The following is a 12019-nucleotide window of genomic DNA, read 5'->3' as shown; positions in this document are numbered from 1 at the left end:
TGCTGGAAATCCTCTGTAGGTCTCAAAAGAATCACAAAGCGGAAAAACACAACAATCTGCTCAGTAAGTCGCGAAAGTTTGACATCTAACTTAAGTAGGGGTGGCAGAAAATCCAGGCTACTGGCTTGGATGGCAAAGTTACTGTCAGGGTCTTGGTGAAACTAACAGAGGTGTATAATATATTAGTATAGAATGTTTGTCAGTGTGGAGTCAGTGTGCTTTAAGTGAAGTGCCTGTCAGATAGTCAGACAGCGTCTGGATCCCCTCCCACCAAACCTTTCAGATAAGGGTGGCTGATCTGACGATTTTACATCACAGTCAGTTTTGAAGACGTCTGCTTCGTTTTCAAGCGCATTGTAGAGATCATGATAGTTTACCAACTGCGCTTGATCTACCCAAATGCTACGATCACAACCCAACGGAATGGTTGCCTACTAGATGGCTGTGCTGATTGGCCAAATTTTATCACGTCTCTATCGTAGGGTCTCTTTCACACGTGACATATTTGAAAAACATTTCAACGTGAGCTTGCAGCATGGCGGATGACAAGCTGGTGCCAACAAAGGACTCGGCGTCAGCAGTGTCTCAGTGGTTCGGCTATGCATAGTCAGTGTTTCTCAAAGCAAAGTTATCATTAAACGTTGTGCAACAGTCGGAACCTCAGGGAGGTAGAATGACCAAATCTATTCAACCGCCTTAAAAGGAAGTATCTGAAGGAACATGCAACCGCACTCATCTGTATCTCACAAGGTCCAGAAACATAAACAGTTATCAGTGACCTACACCTTGGAGCATTCGAAAAAAATACAGTCAAAGCTGTGGACAATGTGGGATTTAAGACACTGATACACATGACCATTTTGAAAACAGTGTCTTTAATGCAGCGCAAGTCCATAGACTGGTTCTAATCTGAATTATAATCGACAGTACATTTCAAAATAAGGAAGAAAGATCACTGTTCAGATTGTGGATTGTGATTGTGTGTTTAAAAAGAGGGTGATATGAGTTTTTGGGAAGATCTTGCCTTCAGATGTGATCGTTTGGCCCTTCATGATGAGTGATGATGTGTTGGTTTGCCGAAGCTTTCTTTTTTTTTTTTAATTGAAGATTGTCAGTTAAATACCTATAAAATCATTGTGTATTTACAGCAAATGGGTACATAGATTGCTGCATAAAAATTTGAAAATGCTCAAGTCTGTCTTTGTCAATCATACACACACATTTCTAATTCTGCCTCTATCCCTTCTTTGTTTGTGCTCGCTCTCAAAGCCAATAATTTATTTTCTCTTTTAACAACCATCTGGCCATCATCTTCCTTTCGTCTACATTTGCAGTGATCCAGGATGTGGATAACGCCAGCCTGGAGGGACAGTACCAAAGCTTTGCCAGTTTGATGGAGCAGCGGCTGGCAGAGTTGTTTGTGTTGGCAGGCCAGCAGGGCACTCGTTTTAGACGAGCCACTGCTGTAGGCAGCTACACTGTGCAGGTAAGAAACTGGCACGGCGGCCCTCAGGGAATGCCAGGTCTGAGTTTCTTTGGAAGAACAAACAGTCTAGGATGCACAGCGTTAGAGAGTGAAAACAATCAGTCATTTTTAGATTCTTATTCTGATGTTCTGCCTGAATGCCCTGGCATGTCAGTCTGAAGGCTAATTGAAGCATTAGTCCAATAGTTTTGTTGGCTTATTTCTTACACTATGAATATTTCATGAGATGTACACTTTGATACGCACTTCTGCACACGCTTGTATGATTGCTTGTGGTCAGCCCCTCATAATTAGGGAGCTTCTCAGCTCATCATCTGCTAATTGCTCATCAAAACAAGTCAGAGGTTGAATGATTTACTAAACAAGTACACTCTGCTGTCCATGTGCTTCTTCCTCTCACGAGCCTCTCTGCCTAGATACATGGTTTTACTCGTGTTTTCTGAAATGTAAGCTGCTTAATTACAACGAACCGGGCATTCAATTGCAGCTGATGTTGAATCTATTGAGTGTATGCCATTTCTTTTCTTTTCCAATCAGATGGTGAGCATCCGTAGGGTGTCAGGTTTGAAGAATCCAGCAGAGATGACCTACTACGTCCAGCACAACGGCATTCCTCTAACAGGCACGTCAGCTGCCAAAGTCCTGAACACAGTGGACTCTCAGACCATGGCGCTCACCCTGGGCTACTTTGTCCAGCTGCAAGCAGAACGTAAGCACGGCATAGTTCTAGCATTTGACAAGTAAGCAAATAGACAGAAACACTGACAGACAGACATGCAAAGCAAAACACATGACTCATGCTGAGTTCCGAAGGACGAGCTTGTGCTCGGGTGAAGGGAGAAGAAGAAAAGGTTGAGAAAGCTCTTTGCTCTCTAATCTCCCTGAAACGCTCCCGGCAGGACATTGTTTGTTTTGGCTGCAGTGCTGCTCACTGCGATGTGAAGGGGGGAGAGAGTGAGACAGAGTTGGTCAAGAGAGAGCAGGAGAGAGAAAATGCTGCATTCTCTCTTGGGTTGTCGTCTACAGTAGCTGAATCAGGCTCTCTGCATATCAGGTTGAACTGTATTCAGTGTCACCTAACGTGGGTGTGATGGATGCTTCTGTGTGTTTTAGCAGGAAAAGCAGGCTGCGTATTACATTTCCCATGAACCGGTCAATGGACTTACTATTGAATTAGATTGATTAGTCTATTGAATGATATATGTTTCTCTTTTTTCAGCCGTGGTCAAGAACCCTCCTAATAACCTTTGGATAATCGCTGCAGTCTTGGCCCCCATCGCTGTAGTAACACTCATTATCATCATCATCACAGCTGTGCTGTGCAGGAAGAATAAAAATGACTTCAAAGCTGATGCCATTGGCAACCTCAATCCTCGAGCTAAGGTATCTCCCTTTCCTCTCTGTGTATCTACCTGTCCTTCTTGAAGTAGACTAGAGTCAAAATGATGATCATACCAGCTTACTTTGATAATTGATTCATTGTTTTGTTGTATTGTATGTATTGTTCAGGCATTGTGTTTTTCAGGCTCCTCAAATGTAATAATTTGCTTCCTCTATTGGGTTTAAATCATTAGAAACTTCTTTGGATTTTGGACTGTTGGTCAGACAAAACAAGATATTGGAAGCTTTTGGGCTCTGGGAAATTGACTCATTTCTGTAGTTTTAGACAATTGATTACAAACTGATTAATTGAATAATGGGAGGAAATAATCAGCAGATTAATTGATAATGAAAATAATTATTACTGGTGGCCTTAGATTAGGCATTTGTGACTTTATAGCTACAGAAGGCAGAGTGTGTGGTACAGTAAACAGTATGTCAGTGAGGGATGAAAGTCTGCAATAATCAATGTGTGGGTGACTTTTCCTATACAGATAAAGGTAACACTTTACGTTTTTGATTAAATTCCAAATAATTTCCTGGAAGTTTCCCAGATAGAACCATGTAACCGTTTTTTTTAATTATAGTTGAATAGAGAGTAAAGATCAGTTGGTACACATGATAGTTTTCAAGTTCTCAAATTATGAATGATGACTAGATATTTACTGTGATTTAAATGGAGCAATATCTTTCATGGAAATCCCTCTGCAAATGAATAAAAAAATCAACATAACCAATTAAACTAAAATAACTGTCCCAGACTTTATTCTCTATGTTCTGTGTAATTAGTAAACTCCATGCTTCTTTCCAGAAAACTTTCAAGAAAATATTAGGAAATAATGGAAATGAAGTGTTCCCAAGATAACTGAATTTTATATAGTTTGTTTTGATTTCTGTATAATGTTTTGTATTGTCTGTGTAATAGCATCTCTATGACCTGTGTTAATCCATTGGCCAGGTTCATGGTCAATCGTGAAGCTTACAACAACACACACACACACACACACACACAGGTTAAAAACATTTTCTCTTTCTCTCACTTTCAGATGGCGTATCGGAGAGACGTTGGCTATTATCACCAGGTATCTGCCTTTGTCTGTATCCTCTCATTACCGATCTCTGTTTTCATCTGTAGGGCTCAGCTGTGCCAACAGTAGGATTTGAATGGGATTCTGTGCACACATCACCTTTGATATATTTCAATAAATCCAGCTGTGCTGATGAAAAGTAAGGATACAACAGCACTTTGGAGAAACAAACCTTTCACAATGAGAATTTTCTCGGATGAAAGGCAGGTATTACCTATTCCTCTTACATCAGTCTCCAGATAGCAAATTTGAAATACTAAGCTTTACAGAGAATGGTTATTATGGAGATCTGTTTTTCAAGCATAATGAGTGTGTGTGTCGGTGTGTGTGCTGACACTTGTTTGTTTTGAGTTGAGAAGATTGAACACTGTTTCAATTATTGTTGCGTCAAGGGTGTCACAATGCCCTAATCAAAGTTATTTCTCCACCTCCATGTCTGTTGTTTTTTGTGTGCAGTGGTTCACTGTTAGACATCATTGTAGAATAATAAAAATGCAGCGTATAACACTCAGCATGTCCCCCTGCTTTATTTATGAAATATCATTAGACAGAAAGCAATAAAATCTTCTATATTACACAGCAACTTCAGCACTACTTTCACAGCAGTTAATATTACAGAAACTCTTAGGTCCTGCGAAGTCTCATCATGTAAAAGCAACAGCAAAAACCTTAATTGCTCCAGATATGAACAAACCCCTGAGTGTCTTCTGATAAACCAACATTTTAGGCACTGTATGTTGTCGGTTCTTTCTAATAAGTTATGTAAAAATCTAGGAAAATTCTTATCGTGCTCAAAGATAGTGACTCCTAAAATTTAAATGAGGGTCTTGCAGTACCCCCTCTGTGTTACTCTCACTGTCTGTAAGCCAAACGATCTTGCACCATGGCTTGGCTGCACTGAAGCTGTGACTTGTGTCTGACAATTTATGACACTGCGATTAGAGTGGTCCTAAATATTTCACTGTGTGTGTGTGTGTGTGTGTGTGTGTGTGTGTGTGTGTGTGTGTGTGTGTGTATGTGTGTGTGTGCGTGTGTTTGTGTGTGTGTATTAGTGTGAAGGATTTGAACTCCTTTGGCCCCTTATGAACCTTTCCCTATAAACGTGGACATATTTATGGAAGAACATGTAAGGTGGAACACCATGAGTCCTCTTCCTCCTCCCTCTTATCCTCTAATGCGTTCTAACATTTTAACTTCATTACTATATTTCTGTGAAAGTCAGCAAATCTCATCTTGTCACCGCCCACTGCGAGTCATTTATTTGACAAGAATTTGGAAGAGGATGAAAAAGGGCCTCAGTTAAATCTGTGCTTATCTATTTCAAGGCAGTGCAGCGCAGTCATCCTAGTTCAGTTCCTTAAATCCTTTGGACATCTTTTAAAAAGATACACTTTTGAGCTATCTTGAGATGTCTGTCTATGTGACACTTCTGGTTGGCTAGTGTACATCTCTTTGTTTCAGCCATTAATAATAACTTTTTATGACCACAGGTATGCAGAAGGATATCAGTCTTAAGCAACCTCTTTTGTCTTTCTCCATTTTGACTCAACCTGTCCACCAGCCAGTCCAGGGTTTTGACTATGCCAAACAGCATCTGGGACAACAGGGAGGAGATGAAGAGACTCTTCCTGTCAGTCAGGATACCTTAGTGATGTCCCTACAAATTCGGGACACACCACTTTCACTTGAAAAGGCCCTGCAGCAAGACGGAACTGCCAACAAGAAAAGCCTCACTGCTGACAGACACAAAAGGTATCATTATCTCTATGCATATTCACCTCCTTATGCTGTAATCTTTATCACCAAAAAAAAACTAACTTTAATAACTACAACTTTTACTTTTAGACAATTTTCATGTTTTACAGGACAAAGGACTTAACTGACTGAACAACACTGTTAGTGTGTTAAAATAAAATCGGGAATTTATCTAGATGATGTCGGCCTTAGAATAAAGTTTTATTTTGGATTTTCTGTAGGTGAAGAAATACCTTACTGACATGTGGTCTAGCAAAGAATGTGATCTATTTTGTTTTGGAGGTAAGATTAAACACTGCATGATTATTAATGATCACAGTTATAATCTATTTACAAATCAATCAAGGATGCAAAAAAACATTAAAAGATGAGGAGACAGTTGATTTAGAAAGATGTGTTTGTCTACAGATTTTTGTGTGTATGGATATGGAATAATCTGAGGCAGCTTCACGGGAAACATAATTTAAGTTTATTAGAACTCATCTTTTAAGTACTTCATTTTGGATAAATGCAAGGTGATCAAAGTCAGCGCACTGAAGTGCATTTACAGTTTTTAGAGTGGAACTGACATTTAAATTCTCCTCACTTTTACATATGTACTATAATAACACTGCAGTTATTGTTTATAATATATTCTTAGATCCTTAACACTGGTTTGGCAAAAGATGTCGACTTTAAGATGAGCGCAGAGGAAAGGCCAGACTGAGGCGTATTTGTCTCCGTTAACATTTTGCCAGGTTAGAAGGAAAGATGTTGCTTCCACAGCCAGATGATAGTCTATACAGAATTCTCCATCACTAGAGACTGATGGCAAGCATCCAAAGTGTAATATATTTGTTTACAGTGTGTGTGTGTGTGTGTGTGTGTTATGTCAAGGATTGCACCACTGCTCTGTCAGAAAGCTCCTGGGTCGCATACAGAGAGGCAAAACAATAAAACACAAAGATCCCTCCAGCCCTATTGTCTGTCCTCGTTCTACCCTGATGCTGAACGATAGGCAGCCATTAACTGAGCTCGCTGTTCGGGCAGGTGAAATTAACCATTTTCCCCATCTGAGAGTCAGCGGCGGTGTTTCCGAAATGAATTGCTATGTTAAATCATGTTAAATTATTAAATCAAGTTAAAGCAAAAGGGCATCATTTTTCAAAGCGATGTAGGATAATGAGATCCAATAAAATTTATATGACAGAATAGGGAATCTATGGACCTCCAGTGATGATTTTGGAGCCTTTGGGGGGCACAAAAGTTTTTCATTTGTTGTTTATCAAAATGTTGGTCTTAAAGGTTCCTATCTTTTAATGAGATCATGTCTGAAGATGTAATCATTCATAAGAATTTCTCAGTTTTTCAACCAGCTATACGTCTTCCCTGCTTTTTCATAAAGTACTCATCACATAAAGTGATAGTAACGTAGCATCATACATGAAAACCAAGAGATAAGATATGCTGTAGTATGTGGCACGTTTAATAAGCTTAAGTCTGGTGGACTCTTGGTAGCCACACAAAGGTAGATTACATCTCACAAGCCTAGTTTTCATTATAAGATGAAAATTTGAAAAAAAACAAAAAAAAAAAACACTAAATCATAATGCTTTAAGCCCAACAGATGCATGTCAAATCAAATATTGAACAATGATTAGTGTTTGGGTTTAATGTCCCCTCAAAACAGTTGTACAACGGTTATATGAACTAAGTATGTACATCGAGTGTTTCTAGCCTCAGTTTTACTTAGCACTTTTAGAGCAGTTGCTGTGATTTTCCAGTTTAATAATGGAGTCCACTAGTAGATTTATCTATACATTTATCTTTTATATTTATTTGCAACTGTGCAGCATATGTCATAGCTAGTGGAAAAGCAGACATCCTGACTTTAGCTCTTTACTTGATGCTAAGATCAGTGACGGACAAGCGAATGCTGTGTTCATTCAATCAGGTTTAGGTTCACAGTTCTCTTTGACATCTGACTGAAGGTGAAATCTGTCATTCATCTGTTGCACTGCGTGTTTGAAATGACATCTGTCCCTAGATGCCCATTGTCATCCCTTCTTTTGTACTTAAGTCACTCATCTGTTCGCCTCCAAACACCAAGACAGGATCAAACATACTCTCAAACAGCCAATGTAAACGTTTCCCGTACACCTCAATTAATTTTTACACATTACACGTCTTTGTCGAGCCTGTGACTGTTGCATGGAGCTAGCTCTCTGCAGCGCTGCCTCAACGAGAGCAGGGGAGGGCAGCCGCTGTTCCACTGTCTCCCTTTGCTGTTATCATTTTTACCAGACAATTAGGGGATAGACCATGGCGCTTTGATGTCACTGTCAGCCTCGTGGTCCTCTGAGCCGCTGCTTGATCAGCTCTAATTCCAACTACAGTACAGCGTTTGAAGCTAGTGAAACAAGAATTGGATAAAGCAATTGTTTGTCCAATTAAAGGACCAGTCTTGCTTCACCCAGGACATGAACGCACACTGGTTTTGAAACACAGTACATCCACAAAGCATGTATGGGGAAAGACACATGAACATAAAAATGCACAATGTTCACAAATGCAGACATGCAGATAAATGTACAGAGACACACACATACAAACACACATCATTCAGAAAGGGAAACACTAGATTTAAAATTCATTATCATAAAATTTGAAACTTGACCAGCTGATGGCTGTTTGATGTCTTTTGGTCTTTATGCTGTTGTTGCCGTTTTTTGGACAATCAGCTGATTTTTTCATTTCACTGTAAAACTAGTCGGTATCAATTAACAAAACCTGAACACAAAGGACTGAATAGTCTCAACTCGACTGGTGTACTTCATATACAGGCAGTGTGCAGTGGTGGCTTCACTATGAACCCCTAGTTTTTCATTATGCAAAAAAAAAATACAATAATAATTTATCATGTTTACTGGACTCAGGCTCAAGAGAGGGGGAGAGGAAGGTGAGGTTGTTAAAGGAAAGGATGACATAACCTGGCTGCGTGCCCAGCTTCCTGAGAGCTCACCGCCTTTCCTGTTGCTATGGTTACTTGCAGCAAGTTGCCGAGTGAGGACGGTTCCGTCATCAGCAACGAATCAGAGAAGCTGAATTCCAGCAGGGGCTTGACAGTGCCGAAAGTCACAGCACAGCAGAAACTGACAAAGGAGGAGACGCACAAGAGGGATGGTGAGAGTCGCACGGTGATGCAAATACAAATAATTTATTCTACAGCTCCTTCGCAGGCAAGGTCAGGTGTGTCACAAATGCCAAAAATCTTTTCCAGTTCTCTCCTGCATGACAAACTTCTACAAATGTGTCTGTTTCTCATGCACGCAGGTTCCGTAAGAGAAAGGCACTGCAGTTTTTTTTTCTTTTTTTTTTTTAAAGCCAGAAAGGTAGCCACTCAGCAGTAAGCAGAGATGGACCTGATGAATATACATGAGACAGCCGCTCTGCTGACATGATACAGTATGTCAGAGTAGTGGATGCTGTGACACAGTGGCAGAAACACATACAGGCGCACAAACACACACACACACACACACACACACACACAAAAATAAAAGATGCAGAAAGAGCATATGAAGTCTCACATGCTCTTCTAAGTAAAAGCCTTTCACACATTGAGTTATTCGCTGTTCTATTCTTGTCCACTGAAGCTAGCTGTTCCACATGTGGTGGGTGTGAGTTAAATTAATCAATTTATACTCTGCTTATAAATTGGATTGCGCTCTCGAGATTATGATTTTCTTAATGGCTGGATTTGAATAATTCATCAGCTGAGTTAAGTGAAACTAGAACTGAATCCAGTTTGTCTGATGTCAGATAAGGAATAAAAGTGCAAAGTCAGTTTCTTTCATCTATCACAGAGATGCATTGCCGCAACCTTGGAAGCCAAAACTATCTTTGTGATCTATTGTCTCCGTCCACCACTTCATTTGCTGATGCAGACGACTGATGTTTGACATAATCCCACAGTGTCAGCCACAGAGATACAAGGTGATGAGAGCAAGAGAGTGGTGGTGGTGGTGGTGATGGGGGACAGGCAGACACAGAGACAAAGAGGGATTGTGACAGTTTGTTCCTCTTTGATTGACAATGTAATGATTAGAGGTATTTGTAGTCTCTTTGTGAGTGAACTCCCTCTCTGTTCTTCAGATCCATATGACACCTCCTCTGGCTCCCTGCAGCTCATCTCCATAAAGCCCATGGTGGCTCAGCCTAACTACTCACACCCTGCATCGTCTGACCGCAGCCAGGACTCAGCCATTGTCAATGGAGAGGTGATGCACATGCACGCATCTGATTGTAGAGATATGCAGACTGACATGCCCATAGATGCAAATAAAGACACAAACAATCGAACATCTGTGCACTCATCTATTGAAAGCCCTGAAAATCTATTTTCTCTATGAAAAACACGATTTTACACACAAAAAAAACCACTAAAGCAGGAGAAAACTTTGTACATATATTTTGTGAGGCAGGTGCGTAGGAACAGGATGAGTCGATCCAAAGTGGCAATCAGAAAATCCCGCTCACTGTCTGACTTGCAGGAAAAGAATTTAATGCAACGTTTCAGTCCTTTTGACTGATGAAGGTCTAGGACCGAAACGTTGCATTAAATAGTTTGTTGCAGGTCAGAAAGCGTGCGGGATTTTTGATTGCCACACACACACACACACAAAAAAAAAAAAACACTATAAAAAAGTTGAGATGGAAGATTTGAATCAAAATGTTATACAGTTGTGGCGTCATTTGCTTGTGTCAGTCAAATCATGATGATGACACTGTCACAGTCCTGAAGAAACACATTTTTGAGTGTTAAATTCTTAATAAATACTTAATGTTTTTCCCCCCAAACTTTTATTTTGATTTTTTGCTTATTCCGTTATTGAATATTTAAATGAATGTAGAATAGATTTCAGGGGCTGTAAAACATGCATCAATAATGTGAAATTAAATAGAAAAAATGACAGCATTATTTTAAATCAGTTACATGATTGGGTAAGATACGGTATGGTAAGATTAGGCAAATTTTATGCATGAAACTGCAACACTAATCACCAACATATTCCTGCCATTTCTCTATTTTAGAATATGATTTTTTTATATATATTGTAAGCTTATCGCACAGAAGATTATATAATACAACCTTTACAGTGAAAACTGACTGTTATTACCAGATCAAAGAACAGCTGAAAACAGTTGGTTCAGTAACATGATGCAGAACACTTTGTTTTTATTATTCATTTAATCCATCTGTAATTTTGATGCCGTATAATAAACATGAAAAATAATAAGTTTTGAATCTTTCTGACTGATTATTGCATAACAGTTTCATTTTTAGAGCTTCTCTCTCTCGAACAATCTGATCTTTCATCCACACATGCCCTCGAAGACAAAGCAGAGCCATACCACGCACCGCAAGAAGAACCTCGCGTCCGTTTCCATTCTGATCTCCCCATGTTCCTTTGCATCCTGCGCTCTTTCCTCTCTACAGGTGAACTTGGCTCTGAAGCAGAAGTCAGACATTGAGCACTACAGGAACAAGCTGAGGCTGAAGGCTAAGAGGAAGGGCTATTATGATTTCCCCTCCACCGACGGCAGCAGCAGCAGTCGAGCCCTGGCGCAGAGACAGCGGCACAGTCATGAGAGGGCAGCCGGTGAGCATGGCAGACCACTGGAGCCTGATGATGAGCGAGGTTCCACTTATGTCAAGTCTCACAGGAGGTGAGGGGAGAATGGAAAAGCAAGTGGAACCTGGGTTTGACTGAGTGTAAACAGAAAGGAAAATCCTTGCTCGCATTAGGGTGGGGAGGAGACCTCCCATACATGGACACAGTTTGATTGGGCTTCTCACCATGGGCAGTTATCCGTAACTGCTGACCCCTGCCTTGTCTAATTAGCTCATAGATAAGTGAAACTGTCCCCTCTAATGTTGTCATTATCCTGTCTTAGCAGGCATTGAGAGACCCATCAGGTCTGTCTGATTAGTTTGATGCAAGTCCTGAGCTTCCATAATGGGGATAAGAGGATTGGCAGGGTGTTGGATGGTCCACTATGCTGGTTCTGTCCTGCTTCCTCTTTACAGATGCACATAAAGATGGACTGTCTTTGGATATTACAGATTTAGGTCAAGTGTGCAAACAGTCTTTTCCACACCAGATTAACATGCCCCCATACCAGCTGCACTCGGAACAGAAAGCAACTTTTGAATTTCGGCTTGTGTGTTAGTGAGGGGTTGGATGGCTATGTTTATATCCCACCCTGGTGAGCAAGATAAGGATTTTAGCAGCTATTTGCTGTCGAAATTAGTGTGTGGCTGATTAGC

General features: G+C 40.3%; 1 protein-coding gene across 1 annotated transcript in view; it reads left to right on the top strand.

Annotated features, from left to right (window-relative positions):
- The window catches only part of kiaa1549lb (KIAA1549-like b), a 53124-nt gene extending 41702 nt beyond the window's left edge, over nt 1-11422 (top strand). Inside the window, exons 8-15 of the mRNA XM_087170781.1 lie at nt 1335-1486; nt 2024-2195; nt 2706-2869; nt 3913-3948; nt 5516-5706; nt 8741-8871; nt 9844-9968; nt 11189-11422. Of these exons, the coding sequence (XP_087026907.1) occupies nt 1335-1486; nt 2024-2195; nt 2706-2869; nt 3913-3948; nt 5516-5706; nt 8741-8871; nt 9844-9968; nt 11189-11422 (1205 nt within the window). The remainder of the gene's footprint in view (nt 1-1334; nt 1487-2023; nt 2196-2705; nt 2870-3912; nt 3949-5515; nt 5707-8740; nt 8872-9843; nt 9969-11188) is intronic.
- Nucleotides 11423-12019: the final 597 nt, after the last annotated feature.

The sequence above is a fragment of the Seriola lalandi genome, unplaced genomic scaffold, assembly GCF_002814215.2.
Source record: "Seriola lalandi dorsalis isolate HSWRI2012SDOR001 ecotype SW California unplaced genomic scaffold, Sedor1 jcf7180002054959, whole genome shotgun sequence".
Classification (NCBI taxonomy): domain Eukaryota; kingdom Metazoa; phylum Chordata; class Actinopteri; order Carangiformes; family Carangidae; genus Seriola; species Seriola lalandi.
Note: the sequence above shows the minus strand (reverse complement) of the source record. Positions and strands in the feature narration are given on the sequence as shown.